We start from the raw sequence: 17,792 nt of genomic DNA on the forward strand, positions 1-17,792 counted from the left end.
ACCCAAAATCATCATAACCTTGACCACATACAATAGGTGCAGGTGACAGGCACTTTCCAAAGAGATACATCCCACTGGGGACACACTGGTTGAACCAACGTGGAATAGACATTGAATTGACGCCTGTGCCCTGTGGGATATAAACACCAAATTATGGACACAAATTGTATTTTGGAATATTTCTAATACATTTTTGAAGGATAATGTATGTACATTCAGTGTGTATGGAAAAGTCATATCAGAGTTTAAAGACAGATTTGACAATGTTATGAGAATGCAGCAGAAAGAGACTATTCTTAAAGTCTGAAATGACATGTATTACTGGTTGTCATTACACAGAGTGCCAGTGAGGTTACCACTCACAAGAGTAAACATTTTACAGCTCAATGTCAAATATTTACTTATTGTTACACGTGTATCAATTTCCTCAATTCAGTGTTTTTTGCTGTCGGCAATGACACAAGCAATATCTAATTCAACTTATTTCTGACAACTGTGGAGACTAAGGCTCCATTCAATCTGTAGCATGGAAGGTCCGTTGTATAGCACGATTGAAATTTAAAGGTAATTTCCAAATGAGTCAACATAACATTTACCGTGCAACAGCAACATTTACCGTGAATGCAGTCTCCTCGAACGCAGGAACATTTCTTTTTTTCCTTTTGGTACGGATTTAATCTAGCTCTTAGTAAGAGATAGATATCTGCTAGCCAACTAGCTCTGTTTAGTTGTTTCAAGTTGTGCATCTGTTAAACTCCGCCCATTGACCTTTTAGAAACCAATCGGATTTGTTCTTCCCTAAACCAATCAGATTCTTTCTGCCCTTAGAACAAAGTTGACTACACGTTGACAACCTTCTCTTCAGTCACAGAGAAGAGCAGAAATCTGTTGATAGTGTAAATCAATAGTAGTCCCGTGTGGTGAAGTTGGTAGAGCATGGCGCTTGCAATGCCAGGGTTCTGGGTTTCATTCCCACCGGGGACCTGTACGAAGTCACTCTGGATAAGATTGTCTGCTAAATGACCCCAAAAAATATACACATGCTCCCTGTGTCACTCAATGGATGGCCCATTCAGCAGTATTTCTGTACTGTCACTGAGAAGGCCCTTAATGTCGCAGAGTTTAGAAATACAGACTCCCACAACCATCTGATTATGTTTGATCTTGGAATTTTCTCACATATCACCCATCTCACATCCTGCCCCTCCCTTTCCATGAGGTCACACACCAGTTATAGATCCTCCACAAAAAAACAATTCATGAAATGTTCACTTTGTAGTCCGATTGCACTCAACACATTGCTTAGAACATATTGCAGATACAGTATTTTATATTTAATAAAACACTAGAATAACCAGTTAATTGTTCAGAATATTTTATTTAGGTTTTAGTTGGTATTAAATGTAATGTGGTTTTCAAGGAGCCTGACCCGACAGATTATATTATGATGAGTCATATGGACAATATGCTGCAGTGCTGATATAGGCCCATGGGGAAATTAGTATTACTAAATTAGTATTACATATGCCCAAAATGTGCATATGCAAGTTTTATTTAAAAAAAGAACTTGACGTGAGAATGTACTCACCTCCCTGCAAACTTCAGACCATGCATACTTACATCTGCTAGTGGTTGAAATATTGTATTGCAAGCTTGCAAGTGAGTACTTTGTGCGAATGGGGGATATGATGAAAATAAAACATATTTAAGAGGAAAACATATTAACAAGAACGCAACTATTTGCCATCAATGAGAAGAGCAAAAATATGTTTTATTTTCAGAATCTAAAATAGTTAGACATAATCTTATAATTAGACAAAGGAATATTTTTCCTATTTATTTTATTTTCATAACCATTGCAGAATATACAGTGTTCCAGAATACACAGTATTCCAGAATATACAGTAATTCTCACCTTTTCTGGCTGTGATGGTTTCATATTCCATACAACAAATTACCAAGCACATCTCTCATTTAATTGTGCATAGTAGCCTAGTAAATGGATAGGCTATATGTATTTCAAGTTTTGCAATATCATGGCAAACAGAGCATACAGACAGACAGATGGAGGAAATCTTGTGAACCTCAAGGAAATGGAAGAAAACCATTTGGTGGAGTGCCCAGATAATTATTCAAGACACGCAAATACACAACCCTCAGAAAAACAACAACTGTCCAGTGCTAAGAGAGCCAACAAGCCCTTCTCCTCCAACTAGCCGTGTGGAAACAATTATGATCCAGCTGTCAGTAATCAGGAGGAGAGTTTACAATAGCAGGCAGCTCTTCTCACGCCACATTACCCTAAATTAACACAGAACCTCTCTGCCTAAAGCCTTCTATCAACCCTCGCCCTGCTGTGGAAGCCAACTCAATAATTTCACCAGAGAACAGAAACAGATTGAGGCTATGTTAACAACGTCATGTGACTAGGGGGAGGTTGATTCAATTGAGACTTAAATTAAATTGAGTCAGTCACTGTTGAGGTCATGTTGTTATTCTTTAAACATAGACTAAGGTGGCAGAAACGCTACATTTATTTCACTATGAGAATTTTAGCTTCTGCTGCTTACCCAATAATGCTTTGAGTGGGAATTTTGGTGCCTGTTGTTTGTGTTTTACATCCACTTCATGTTTGGCACAAGACTCTTCCTGACTTGGAGAAAGAAAGTAATCCAAGACCACATGTGACACACATATACTGTTAAACTTTTTCTTAAAGCTTTACTGTTGCTTAGTGTGTGACTCATACTGACTCTTGTAGTCAGCTGCTCAGAGATGTCTATAGTGTAAAGTCAATGGCAAGGAGAGTCACGGACACTGAGATTTCAGTTAGTTGACTCAATGTTTGGCATCGCCTGTCAACTCATGTTCTTCCCCCAAGAGAAATAATAACAGGTGTCAAAATATGTCTTACAATATAGCATCATTCTTAAGACTGTAGCTAGGGGAGAGAGCTCCACGTTTGTGCTCCATCCACAGCTGTTTCAACTTAGTGCTGCTTGGGGTGTGGCCACAGGAAATCAGCATTTTAGTTGTTTTTCATCACTAGTAGGTATTAATATGATATATTATAAATGCTCTGCAGTGAGAGAGAAAAATGTCCCTATTTGTTTTTTATTTTCTGACTTAGTTGGCATGTTGGCTGAGTATTGTGTTTGTGAATTAATACTGCATCTCCTGAAATAACTCCAATCGAATAAGAGCATGGCACTGAATCATCGTTGAACTCTCTCCGTTGAAGACTCTTCCTCTTTTTCCTGAATGACGATTACAACAATTACAACTCTCTCTCACTCTCTCCCTCCATCCCTCTGTCCTTCGATCCTTCTGTGCTCGCTCCCTCCCTCCCTCCCTCTCTCTCTGCTCTCAGACTAGAGACGCCAACAACCAGGGTCATCAGCAGATTGCTGAGAAGAATTCTCGTCTAGCGCGGATACTGAACCACACCGCCCTGGGTATCGGCATCACCGTCATCGTCCTGTACATCGTCTCTGCCATCATCCTGGGCAACCGTATCAACTGATCTGACACCTCAACACCGGCTAGCACCACAGCCACCGCTTCTCTCAACCCCAGCACCCAAAATCATCATAACCTTGACCACATACAATAGGTGCCGGTGACAGGCACTTTCCAAAGAGATACATCCCATTGGGGACACCCTGGTTGAATCAACGTTGTTTCCACGTCATTTCAATGAAATGGCGTTGAACCAACGTGGAATAGACATTGAATTGACGCCTGTGCCCTGTGGGATATATCATAATGCTGTTTATTCATCAATGTTTATGACATTCATTTTGAAAAACTACATCTAATGACTTACTTTTTTTAATACCGGCAGACCGGATAGTTTAAATCATTCATTATTTTGCCTGTTTAATTGTATATTTAATATACATAAATAAACACAAAATTATGGACACAAATTGTATTTTGGAATATTTTCTAATACATTTCTGAAGGATAGTGTATGTACATTCAGTGTGTATGGATAAGTCATATCAGAGTTTAAAGACAGATTTGACAATGTTATGAGAATGCAGCAGAAAGAGACTATTCTTAAAGTCTGAAATGACATGTATTACTGGTTGTCATTACACAGCGTGCCAGTGAGGTTACCACTCACAAGAGTAAACATTTTACAACTCAATGTCAAATATTTACTTATTGTTACACAAATGTATCAATTTCCTCAATTCAGTGTTCTTTGCTGTCGTAATGACACAAGCAATATCTAATTCAACTTATTTCTGACAACTGTGGAGACTAAGGCTCCATTCAATCTGTAGCATGGAAGGTCCGTTGTATAGCACGATTGAAATTTAAAGGTAATTTCCAAATGAGTCAACATAACATTTACCGTGAATGCAGTCTCCTCGAACACAGGAACATTTCTTTTTTTCCTTTTGGTACGGATTTAATCTAGCTCTTAGTAAGAGATAGATATCTGCTCGCCAACTAGCTCTGTTTAGCTTAGCATTTTAACTGTCCATAACTGTCAATTTTTTTAATTTCACCTTAACATTTCAACAAAACAAATGTTAGCTGACATACTTGTAGTCTATTAATTGAACTTAAGTAGCTAAGAGGATGCTAAATGCTTATCAAGCTAGCTTGCTCTGATTAGCTTAGCATGTTGCTGCTAGCTTGTTACAATCTACTCTTTGCTTCAAGTCTAAGAGATGTTGTCACATTTGTCTGACTACTGTATCACAATAATTATTTCAAAACGTTACAACTTTTAACTCCAAGTTTTATTTACAAGATGCTCAGTTCAAACCTCCGCTATGATTTCAAGTTGTGCATCTGTTAAACTCTGCCCATTGACCTTTTAGAAACCAATCGGATTTATTCTTCCCTAAACCAATCAGATTCTTTCTGCCCTTAGAACAAAGTTGACTGCAAGTTGTCAACCTTCTCTTCAGTCACAGAGAATCAAATCAAATCAAATCAAATTTATTTTTATAGCCCTTCGTACATCAGCTGATATCTCAAAGTGCTGTACAGAAACCCAGCCTAAAACCCCAAACAGCAAGCAATGCAGGTGTAGAAGCACGGTGGCTAGGAAATCTCCCTAGAAAGGCCAAAACCTAGGAAGAAACCTAGAGAGGAACCAGGCTATGTGGGGTGGCCAGTCCTCTTCTGGCTGTGCCGGGTGGAGATTATAACAGAACATGGCCAAGATGTTCAAATGTTCATAAATGACCAGCATGGTCGAATAATAATAAGGCAGAACAGTTGAAACTGGAGCAGCAGCACGGCCAGGTGGACTGGGGACAGCAAGGAGTCATCATGTCAGGTAGTCCTGAGGCATGGTCATAGGGCTCAGGTCCTCCGAGAGAGAGAAAGAGAGAAAGAGAGAATTAGAGAGAGCACACTTAAATTCACACAGGACACCGAATAGGACAGGAGAAGTACTCCAGATATAACAAAATGACCCTAACCCCCCGACACATAAACTACTACAGCATAAATACTGGAGGCTGAGACAGGAGGGGTCAGGAGACACTGTGGCCCCATCCGAGGACACCCCCGGACAGGGCCAAACAGGAAGGATATAACCCCACCCACTTTGCCAAAGCACAGCCCCCACACCACTAGAGGGATATCTTCAACCACCAACTTACCATCCTGAGACAAGGCTGAGTATAGCCCACAAAGATTTCCGCCACGGCACAACCCAAGGGGGGGGGCGCCAACCCAGACAGGATGACCACATCCTGTGGAGCAGAGTAGAGCAGAAATCTGTTGATAGTGTAAATCAATAGTAGTCCCGTGTGGCGAAGTTGGTAGAGCATGGCGCTTGCAATGCCAGGGTTCTGGGTTTCATTCCCACCGGGGACCTGTACGAAGTCACTCTGGATAAGATTGTCTGCTAAATGACCCCAAAAAATATACACATGCTCCCTGGGTCACTCAATGGATGGCCCATTCAGCAGTATTTCTGTACTGTCACTGAGAAGGCCCTTAATGTCACAGAGTTTAGAAAGACAGACTCCCACAACCATCTGATTATGTTTGATCTTGGAATTTTCTCACATATCACCCATCTCACATCCTGCCCCTCCCTTTCCATGAGGTCACACACCAGTTATAGATCCTCCACAAAAAAACAATTCATGAAATGTTCACTTTGTAGTCCGATTGCACTCAACACATTGCTTAGAACATATTGCAGATACAGTATTTTATATTTAATAAAACACTAGAATAACCAGTTAATTGTTCAGAATATTTTATTTAGGTTTTAGTTGGTATTAAATGTAATGTGGTTTTCAAGGAGCCTGACCCGACAGATTATATTATGATGAGTCATATGGACAATATGCTGCAGTGCTGATATAGGCCCATGGGGAAATTAGTATTACGTGGGTAAGTGAGTGGAATCAAGCTTCCAGTAGGTTTCTGGGGCCTCATTTATAAACCGTGCATATATACAAAATATACACCAAAATGTGCATATGCAAGTTTTATTTAAAAAAAGAACTTGACGTGAGAATGTACTCACCTCCCTGCAAACTTCAGACCATGCATACTTACATCTGCTAGTGGTTGAAATATTGTATTGCAAGCTTGCAAGTGAGTACTTTGTGCGAATGGGGGATATGATGAAAATAAAATATATTTAAGAGGAAAACATATTAACAAGAACGCAACTATTTGCCATCAGTGAGAAGAGCAAAAATATGTTTTATTTTCAGAATCTAAAATAGTTAGACATAATCTAATAATTAGACAAAGGAATATTTTTCCTATTTATTTTATTTTCATAACCAATGCAGAATATACAGTGTTCCAGAATACACAGTATTTCAGAATATACAGTAATTCTCACCTTTTCTGGCTGTGATGGTTTCATATTCCATACAACAAATTACCAAGCACATCTCTCATTTAATTGTGCATAGTAGCCTAGTAAATGGATAGGCTATATGTATTTCAAGTTTTGCAATATCATGGCAAACAGAGCATACAGACAGACAGATGGAGGAAATCTTGTGAACCTCAAGGAAATGGAAGAAAACCATTTGGTGGAGTGCCCAGATAATTATTCAAGACACGCAAATACACAACCCTCAGAAAAACAACAACTGTCCAGTGCTAAGAGAGCCAACAAGCCCTTCTCCTCCAACTAGCCGTGTGGAAACAATTATGATCCAGCTGTCAGTAATCAGGAGGAGAGTTTACAATAGCAGGCAGCTCTTCTCACGCCACACTACCCTAAATTAACACAGAACCTCTCTGCCTAAAGCCTTCTATCAACCCTCGCCCTGCTGTGGAAGCCAACTCAATAATTTCACCAGAGAACAGAAACAGATTGAGACTATGTTAACAACGTCATGTGACTAGGGGGAGGTTGATTCAATTGAGACTTAAATTAAATTGAGTCAGTCACTGTTGAGTGGGAGAGATCTTATAGGGGGTGTGAAGTCATGTTGTTATTCTTTAAACATAGACTAAGGTGGCAGAAATGCTACATTTATTTCACTATGAGAATTTTAGCTTCTGCTGCTTACCCAATAATGCTTTGAGTGGGAATTTTGGTGCCTGTTGTTTGTGTTTTACAGCCACTTCATGTTTGGCACAAGACTCTTCCTGACTTGGAGAAAGAAAGTAATCCAAGACCACATGTGACACACATATACTGTTAAACTTTTTCTTAAAGCTTTACTGTTGCTTAGTGTGTGACTCATACTGACTCTTGTAGTCAGCTGCTCAGAGATGTCTATAGTGTAAAGTCAATGGCAAGGAGAGTCACGGACACTGAGATTTCAGTTAGTTGACTCAATGTTTAGCATCGCCTGTCAACTCATGTTCTTCCCCCAAGAGAAATAATAACAGGTGTCAAAATATGTCTTACAATATAGCATCATTCTTAAGACTGTAGCTTGGGGAGAGAGCGTCCTTCGATCCTTCTGTGTTCCCTCCCTCCCTCTCGCTCTGCTCTCAGACTAGAGACGCCAACAACCAGGGTCATCAGCAGATTGCTGAGAAGAATTCTCGTCTAGCGCGGATACTGAACCACACCGCCCTGGGTATCGGCATCACCGTCATCGTCCTGTACATCGTCTCTGCCATCATCCTGGGCAACCGTATCGACTGATCTGACACCTCAACACCGGCTAGCACCACAGCCACCGCTTCTCTCAACCCCAGCACCCAAAATCATCATAACCTTGACCACATACAATAGGTGCCGGTGACAGGCACTTTCCAAAGAGATACATCCCACTGGGGACACACTGGTTGAATCAATGTTGTTTCCACGTCATTTCAATGAAATGGCGTTGAACCAACGTGGAATAGACATTGAATTGACGCCTGTGCCCTGTGGGATATATCATAATGCTGTTTATTCATCAATGTTTTACAACTCAATGTCAAATATTTACTTCTTGTTACACATGTAACAATTTCCTCAATTCAGTGTTCTTTGCTGTCGTAATGACACAAGCAATATCTAATTCAACTTATTTCTGACAACTGTGGAGACTAAGGCTCCATTCAATCTGTAGCATGGAAGGTCCGTTGTATAGCACGATTGAAATTTAAAGGTAATTTCCAATTGAGTCAACATAACATTTACCGTGAATGCAGTCTCCTCGAACACAGGAACATTTCTTTTTTTCATTTTGGTACGGATTTAATCTAGCTCTAGAAGTCAAAAGGAATTGCCACGCTGTTCCAGTTTGGCCTTTCAGTTGATTCATTTGGTAAAAATGTCCCCACTATCAATGTCATTTATAGTCACATATTGTCAGATTATGTATAACGCTGTATATACATATATTTTATTTGACCATTTATTCAATGATGCTTAACTTTTCTATCTACCTCTTCTATTTTATCCTTCTCTAAAGTGTGTAGTTAATGGAAAAATGTTTTTTGTTTGTGAAAACACAAAAGAAGAGGCCATTATCAGAATACAGATTTGTAAACCAAAATATTTTAAAATAAAGCTCAAAGTGTAAATAAATCACACACTCTAGTTTCAAACACATTTAGATGAAATGCCTTTGGTCTGGCAGCAGGGTACAATTAATAGTCCACTAAAAAACATGATTAATCTTAACACTGAACATTTCTCTCTTTACCCTCTGATTTATGTATATTAGCATTTGTAATATCTATACAGTACCAGTCAACGGTTTGGACACACCTACTCAATCAAGGGTTTAAGTAGGTGTGCCTGGAAAATTGAGCATGCCTGGAAAATACAAAAGGAAATTCATATCTAAAATGAAAAGTTATATTACAGATACATGGATTATCTCTTGAAAATAACGTACTGCCTGAGCAATCAGTGCACTCTGAACTGAACAAAAAAGGAGAACCTAAACGTAATGGTAGAAAACAAGCACAGATTCAATGCCAGTAAGTCTGCTCACCCACATGGGAGAGTCTATTTACACACAAAGCCACACAGCGTCAATGCCAGTAAGCCTTGCTCAAGGGAGAGATTCCATTGGCCTGCTTTGGATGGGGGTGTGTCCTGGTTTATCAGTGTTGCCTTGGCTGCCCTCTGTTGGTTTGTGTAGACAACTGTATAGCTTAGCTTGCCAGGTTTATGTGGAAGACATGGCTAGGAACAATACTCACTGCAATAATACAAACTACAGTAACAAGGAGGAAACACGTATTTGGGAGTAACAAAGATTACTGCCCCCCCCCCACCCTAACCTTATTGTTCTGTAGGAGAAAGGAAGTGCAACTAGAGAAGTGGAACATGACATGACAGACATGAGGTTAAAACAGCATGTAGAGGTTAACTGAGGCTACTGTGTTTGTGTGCACTCTTTCTCTCTCTCTCTCTCTCTCTCTCTCTCTCTCTCTCTCCCTCTCTCTCTTTCTCTCTGTCTCTCTCTCTCCCTCTCTCTCTTTCTCTCTGTCTCTCTCTATTTCTCTCTGTCTCTCTCTCTCTCGCTCTCTCTCTCTGTCTCTTTCTCTCTTATACCTCTCTCTCTTTCCCTCTCTCTCTCTCTGTCTCTCTCTCTTATACCTCTCTCTCTTTCCCTCTCTCTCTCTCTGTCTCTCTCTCTTATACCTCTCTCTCTTTCCCTCTCTCTCTCCCTCTTTCCATCTCTCTCTCTCTCTCTCTCTCTCTCTCGCTCTCTCTCTCTCACTCTCTCTCTCTCTCAATTCAAATAGAGCTTTATTGGCATGGTAAACATGTTTACATTGTCAAAGCAAATGGAATAGATAAACAAAGGGTGAAATAAACAATAAGAAATTACCAGTTAACATTACACTCACAAAAGCTTCAAAATAATAGACATTTCAAATGTTATATGTACAGTGTTGTAACAATGAGCAAATAGTCTCTCTCTCTCTCCCGCTCTCTCAGTTAGTGATAACACAACCTCTGTGATCAGATAGTGCAAAGTGCCACAAAGTGCCTGGTAGACTTACAAACTCAGCCCCAGGTCCTACTGTTTACCCACAGTATGCAGGCTAAAGGAGTCCCCTATTGTTCTGTAGGAGAAAGGAAGTCCAGTTCTGTAGGAGAAAGGAAGTCCAACTAGAGAAGTGGAACATGACATGACAGACATGAGGTTAAAGCAGTGTGTAGAGGTTAACTGAGGCTACTGTGTTTGTGTGCACTCTTTCTCTCTCTCTCTCTCTCTCCCTCTCTCTCTTTCTCTCGGTCTCTCTCTCTCCCTCTCTCTCTCTCTGTCTCTCTCTCTTATACCTCTCTCTCTCTCTCGCTCTCTCTCTCTCTCTCTCTCTCTCTCTCTCTCTCTCTCTCACTCTATCTCTCTCTCTCTCTGTCTCTCTGTCTCTCTCTCTCTTATACCTCTCTCTCTTTCCCTCTCTCTCTCCCTCTTTCCATCTCTCTCTCTCTCTCTCTCTCTCTCTCGCTCTCTCTCTCTCACTCTCTCTCTCTCTCAATTCAAATAGAGCTTTATTGGCATGGTAAACATGTTTACATTGTCAAAGCAAATGGAATAGATAAACAAAGGGTGAAATAAACAATAAGAAACTACCAGTTAACATTACACTCACAAAAGCTTCAAAATAATATACATTTCAAATGTTATATGTACAGTGTTGTAACAATGAGCAAATAGTCTCTCTCTCTCTCCTGCTCTCTCAGTTAGTGATAACACAACCTCTGTGATCAGATAGCAGGAAAAAGTGCCTGGTAGACTTACAAACTCAGGCCCAGGTCCTACTGTAAGTCTGTTTACCCACAGTATGCAGGCTAAAGGAGTCCCCATAGGCCTGCATGGGAGGGGTCACCACCACCTTAGCCAGGATATTCTGACCATTTCACATTAGGTGAAACTTTAGGTGAATGTGCTCACCTATTATGAAAAGCCTACATTTCACAGAAATTGTTTTTTAATGTGTTTGCATATATATATACGTGTTTGCATACATATATGACCAACCTAAAACAGAGACATAACAAAAGGAACTAAGGTCAGGACGTGACAAACCAAAACTTAACGGAGGAAAACAAACACAGAGGCAATGCCAGTAAGTCTGCTCACCCACATGAGAGAGTACATTGGCCTGCTTTGGATGGGGGTGTGTCCTGGTTTATCAGTGTTGCCTTGCTTGTAGACAACTGTATAGCTTAGCTTGCCAGGTTTATGTGGAAGACATATGGCTAGGAACAATACTCACTGCAATAATACTGACTACAGTAACAAGGAGGAAAATATTATTTGGGAGTAACAAAGATTGCCATGCAGCTATTAAGTGATTGGTGTAAGTGTGTTCCAAGCGGTGGGCACTCCACTCAGAGCAGTTTATTTTTATATCTCAGACTTGTAAACTAGAACACATTCCAGCTCCAGCCCACTCTACCTTACTGAGATTAGGACGCTAGTGTCCTGTTTGAAAGCAACTCCATGTTGTTTCATGTCGTTCTAAAGACCCAGAAATTTCACCGGACATATAAATGTGAAGCATCCGGTTGGCGTTTCCACTTACTACCAAATATGGTAACAAGAAGAAGCCCAGTGGCTGACAGTGTGATATGATGGAGCTAGATGGATCTTTGCTTACATTTTGCACATTTTCTACATCGATGAACAGCAGCAGTGTGTGGGTAAAATCTCTGGGGAAGTCCACAAAGCATATTGCATGTAACAGACAGTTACATGACCTAGAGCATGGTCAAGCAAGTTCAGACCACTAAACAACTATTGATTCAGAACCACAGAGAGTTACCACAAGTCACAAAGAAAACAGGAGCTGCTTCCCCTATTCCAGTACCATTTCAACTTCATAATTTCAACATCATCAAATCACCTCTGCTCAGTCTAATACAGCGACAACTAATATATACCTAAAACAATTTAGTTCAATCAAAGTAAGCTAACTAAGATGTGGCTGTCCATGGTTCTGATTTCTGTGTGCGTGCGTGCGTGTTCGTGCAAGTAGAAACTACTGCACTTGTAGAGAAACACCATTGCAATCCTCCTCTCTTTCATGTTGACGAAACTGTCTATCACTCTGTCATACAGTACATGCTTTTATGTGTTGTTGTCCTAGACTACCTGGCTAAAATGCTTGCTTGCTAGGCTGAATTCCATTCATGGGCAACGTTAGGTAGTTAACATTAGCCTTCTACATCTAGCTACATATTGAACTTGCATCCTCTCAGGGAAGAGGCACAACAATGTATGAATTAATGGTTGGATCGGAGTTGCTTATAATCATTGGCCAGCACAGAGAATTAAGTAACATCACAAGTCCAAATCCCTATCTCCATCAATGGCTAATTTAGGAAAGGGTCCATTTTAGCTAGCTAGCTAGCCTCCGGAGGACAACAACAAAACCAGATTCAACTATTCAAATTTTTCTGACAATGACGTATGCTCTCAACGGGATTTGATAGGAGTGACGCCAAAATCCAAGCTGCCAGGACCATTCACAGTTTAGCTCAACACTGATTGACACATTTTTTCAACTTTTCTAGGGAGGCCAAATGCTCGCTGGCTTCCCTTGCCTTCAATGCTACGGGTGGCAACAATTTTATACTCGTTTAGACCAGACAGCATCAGATAGATGGCCAACAGTTAGAGAGACAGAGGGGCATTGTTTCGCTCGCTCGGATGCTTTCTCCTGTGAGATACATTCAGCCTCTTGAGAATTGAAGGAAAATTATGAAACATAGACACAAAATATAATTTATTATATATATTTTTTTATTGGTACATTTTTTTCGGAAGCCTGGTTTCTCTTGGCATCCATGAAAACATGCCACTGTCGATGAAACATTTACTCTTCATACATTTTTCTGTAGCAATCTGTAACAAACATAGTGAATTGCATTTTGTAGACTTTACCCTTTGCCAAAGTTTCTAAAAATGGTGTTGTTTAGAAGATGTGCCAGGCCGAATGGAGTTATTACACGTGCACACTTCACAGAGCAGGCATTCCCTACGGGAAATATGCAAATAAATGCCAGAATGCACCAATAGGATCTCACTAGCTCATGCTTGGCTCTGCCCACCTCCTTGCTTGTTCTGCCCCAATGATTAATTTGCTCCCATTGGAAACAACAGGCTCTGGTCAAACTTGGGTTAGTTATAAAAATCACCTGTTCAGGGTGCTTACAGTATGTGTCTTACAAACATGATGGAAAATTATTGATAAATTGGCAGATGATAGAATTCACTGTTGAATGGATATTGCCGTTGAATAAACATTATTTCACTTAACACTTAGTTCAATAACAGTAATAAAAGTATTATGTCAGTTCATCTCCTGCCCACTGGTGTCTTTGTGATGGGAACATGGTGCAGTACAAAAGAGGTTGTGAGTGTCAATTTGCTTTTAATGTTCAACTGTCTTTTCCTTATAAGGGCAGATGACGCAGCAGTGACGCCAATGTGGAGTGTGCCACCATCACACCTTTCAGCAGTCTGAGGCACAAATAAGTATTTACACACTCTTTCACTGATAAGGGGTTCTCACACGACCATGAACAGGAAATGTAGAAAAACAGTCTCCATTTCTAAACGCTTACAGGCCTGGCATGACCATACCGCTGTATTTTATTTGAATTGACAATTACATTTTTTTACACTGATATATACTGTAAGTTAGGCCCTCTTGGGGGCAGATAATGAACTATAGTATAGACAAGGCATTTGAATCTACTTTTCACTAGATGTGTTTCATTCAATTCATGTCTTATATATCTGTACCAGTCATTGAATGGGATGAACCAGTCATTGTCTCAGTGTCAATGTATCAGTCAATTAATGTGTATCTGAGTTGAGAAAAAAATCACTCTTGATGTAATACAGATTTGTCCTATCACAAGTGAAAGAAGTAGTTGTGACTTTGGTATGGCATTGACGTTCTTGATAGCTTTACAGTTAATCAGGGAATGTAAAAACGTGTGTATTCTGATAAGACAGGTACAAGCCCTACGCACAAGGCCATTGGCACTGATATGAAAGAGCCACCAAAGTGGGTAGGGGACGCTTTGCCACTCACCTTAATAGGGGTGACATTGGCTACTCTTAAAATAACACTGCCATTTTGGGGCGGGTAGAGAAGGTGAAGGTGGTGCAGTAGTATATAAAGCTGAGCCAACAGTCTGGTCCTGCTCTGGAGGTTGGGGATTTTACTGTGAGGAAAGTCCCTAGAGTGGCTATAAAGACGCTTCCAAGATTTCGGGGGAAAAGAGGACTGAGCGTTGGACTTCAATTGATTTGGGCAGGCCCTCCACCATGAGTAAAGGGGTAGGTGACCCATTTATGTGATTTATCAAAGCTAGGATCAAATTGTCATTAATTAAATTAGATTTTCCTTCAATGATCAAGGATATTGTATTTTCACCCCCTAGCAATCTCTTTGTCTCCAGGACTCTTACGACATGTTTGAGATGAATGGAGAGGTGGACGTCAAGATGAAGAAAAAGAAGAAGATAAAGAAAAAGGATAGGCTAGAGGGCATGAAGAAGGAGATGGACATTGTGAGTGTGATTCACAAGACCAGAAGGAGAGAGAGCTGGAGAGAATATGCCAAATGAAATTAAATGGGACAGAATTGCAGCATAAATACATTGCAGCTTTAACAGTCTGTCAATCTTTACAGGATGACCACGAGATCACAATAGAAGAGCTAGAGATGAGGTATACCACCAGTGTAAGCAAGGTAACTAAACTACCATGGGGTTTCTGTCTGTCTGTCTGTCTGTCTGTCTGTCTGTCTGTCTGTCTGTCTGTCTGTCTGTCTGTCTGTCTGTCTGTCTGTCTGTCTGTCTGTCTGACTGTTGCTAATATAGAGTAAATGCCCCCTCTCTCCCTCTTGCTCACTCTCTCCGCCCTCCCCCTTCCCTCCCCTCAGGGCCTGACCTCCAGCAAAGCCGCGGAGGTTCTGGAGCGGGACGGCCCCAATGAACTGCTGCCCCCCAAAGGGACCCCAGAGTACGTCAAGTTTGCCCGCCAGCTGGCCGGAGGGCTGCAGTGTCTGATGTGGGTGGCAGCCGTCATCTGCTTCATTGCTTTCGGCATCGAGTTCTCCAGGGGAACCCTCGGCTGCTTTGACGATGTGAGGAGGATGGGGCGGGGAGACAAAAAGAGGGAGGAGAGAGGAAGGGTGGGAGGAGGGGGAGGAGAGAGGTGGAGGCAGAGGTAGAGTAGGAGTAGGAGACTAAAGTTACACTGGGAGGGTGAAGGAGATGCTAAACTTACACTGGGAGGGTGAAGGAGATGCTAAAGTTACATTGGGAGGGTGAATGAGATGCTAATGTTACACTGGGAGGGTGAAGGAGATGCTAAAGTTACACTGGGAGGGTGAAGGAGATGCTAAAGTTACATTGGGAGGGTGAAGGAGATGCTAATGTTACACTGGGAGGGTGAAGGAGATGCTAAAGTTACACTGGGAGGGTGAAGGAGATGCTAAAGTTACATTGGGAGGGTGAAGTAGATGCTAAAGTTACACTGGGATGGTGAAATAGATGCTAAAGTTACATTGGGAGGGTGAAGTAGATGCTAAAGTTACATTGGGAGGGTGAAGTAGATGCTAATGTTAGACTGGAAGGGTGAAGTAGATGCTAAAGTTACATTGGGAGGGTGAAGTAGATGCTAATGTTAGACTGGGAGGGTGAAGTAGATGCTAAAGTTACATTGGGAGGGTGAAGGAGAGGCTAGTTACATTGGGAGGGTGAAGGAGAGGCTAAAGTTACACTGGGAGGGTGAAGGAGAGGCTAGTTACATTGAGAGGGTGAAGGAGAGGCTAAAGTTACAATGAGAGGGTGAAGGAGAGGCTAAAGTTGCAATGAGAGGGTGAAGGAGAGACTAAAGTTTCACTGGGAGGCTGAAAGAGAGGCTAAAGTTACGCTGGAAGGCTGAAGGAGAGGCTACAGTTACACTGGGAGGCTGAAGGAGAAAATACTGTATGTGAAGGAAGGGGAATACATACGAATACAACATGTATTACAGAGTGAATATAATGTGACTGTTAGTTTCATCACTATTTCTCTGTGACCACACCTGTCTACAGCTGTACCTCGCCATCACTCTGATCACTGTTGTTGTGGTGACTGGCTGTTTCGGTTACTACCAAGAGTTTAAGAGCACCAACATCATCGCCAGCTTCAAAAATCTAGTGCCACAGGTAAAGATATGGAAATACATTATAACTAAAGAATATATTATAACTAAGGAAATACATTATAACTAAAGAAATACATTATAACTAAAGAATATATTATAACTAAAGAATATATTATAACTAAAGAATATATTATAACTAAAGAAATACATTATAACTAAAGAATATATTATAACTAAGGAAATACATTATAACTAAAGAAATACATTATAACTAAGGAAATACATTATAACTAAAGAATATATTAAAAACTAAAGAATATATTATAACTAAAGAATACAGTATAACTGGGGAAATACATTATACATTATTAACAGACCAGGAAAAACTCCTGGCCCTAAATACCCATACAACAGTTATTTTGTTATTGTAAGAAATTGTTTACTTTCATGACCATTATATTCCTTTCATCAAGACTGATCATAATCCACTCACTACTGCACTGAGGCAAGGCAGTCAGTCCATCAATCAATCATTGAAATACAGGGATTTGGTATAAACATCTATCTCGTTCTAGCAAGCCCTGGTGATCCGTGACGGGCAGAAGAACCAGATCAATGCCATGGACCTGGTGGTGGGAGACCTGGTGGAGATCAAGGGTGGTGACCGCGTGCCTGCTGACATCCGCATCATCTTTGCCCAGGGCTGTAAGGTGGGTACTCTAGGCCATCAGTTCCCATTATAGACCACTAACACACTTTCAACCCAGAAGTAATGGTGTTGATGCAGGTTGAGCAGGGATGTGAACATAGAGCTAGGATTCCGGTTAGGATTAGTGTTAGGGTTATAGTTAGAGTTAGGGCTGAAGCTAGGATTAGGGTTGATCCAGGATGTGGACATGAAGCTAGGGTTAGGGTTAGGTTTACGGTTGACCAGGGGTGTTGGCATGAAGCTAGCGTTAGGGTTAGGTTATGCAGAAGACCCGGGCTTGAACCCTGGTTGGTTTCATATGTTATAAACCTGTCAGTTCCTTGATCTTCTCATCCTCTCCAGGTGGATAACTCATCCCTGACAGGAGAGTCAGAGCCTCAGAGCAAAACCCCGGAGTGTACCCACGAGAACCCCCTAGAGACCAAGAACATCGCCTTCTTCTCTACCACCTGCCTGGAAGGTAGACACATCACCGGAGGCTGCTGAGGGGAGGACGGCTCATAATAATGGCTGGAATGTAGTAAATGGAATTGCATCAAACAATGGAAACAATG

At 41.0% G+C, this 17,792-nt stretch overlaps 1 protein-coding gene across 7 annotated transcripts in view; it reads left to right on the plus strand.

Annotated features, from left to right (window-relative positions):
- The window catches only part of LOC139390547 (potassium-transporting ATPase alpha chain 1), a 37,361-nt gene that overhangs the window by 11,206 nt on the left and 8,363 nt on the right, over positions 1-17,792 (plus strand). For 2 of the 7 annotated variants that reach the window (XR_011629526.1, XM_071137740.1), the window contains exons 2-7: positions 14,834-14,944; positions 15,067-15,126; positions 15,319-15,522; positions 16,477-16,590; positions 17,105-17,239; positions 17,581-17,698. Coding sequence is in view for 5 of the 7 variants with exons in the window: in XM_071137740.1 (XP_070993841.1) it covers positions 14,834-14,944; positions 15,067-15,126; positions 15,319-15,522; positions 16,477-16,590; positions 17,105-17,239; positions 17,581-17,698 (742 nt within the window). In the remaining 2 variants the exon portion in view is untranslated. Of the gene's footprint in view, positions 1-3,370; positions 3,930-14,471; positions 14,712-14,833; positions 14,945-15,066; positions 15,127-15,318; positions 15,523-16,332; positions 16,370-16,476; positions 16,591-17,104; positions 17,240-17,580; positions 17,699-17,792 lie in introns of those variants that run through there. The other 5 variants (XM_071137757.1, XM_071137748.1, XM_071137765.1 and 2 more) reach the window with 5 other exon arrangements.

This window comes from Oncorhynchus clarkii, chromosome 3 (genome assembly GCF_045791955.1).
Source record: "Oncorhynchus clarkii lewisi isolate Uvic-CL-2024 chromosome 3, UVic_Ocla_1.0, whole genome shotgun sequence".
NCBI classification, from domain to species: Eukaryota; Metazoa; Chordata; class Actinopteri; order Salmoniformes; family Salmonidae; genus Oncorhynchus; species Oncorhynchus clarkii.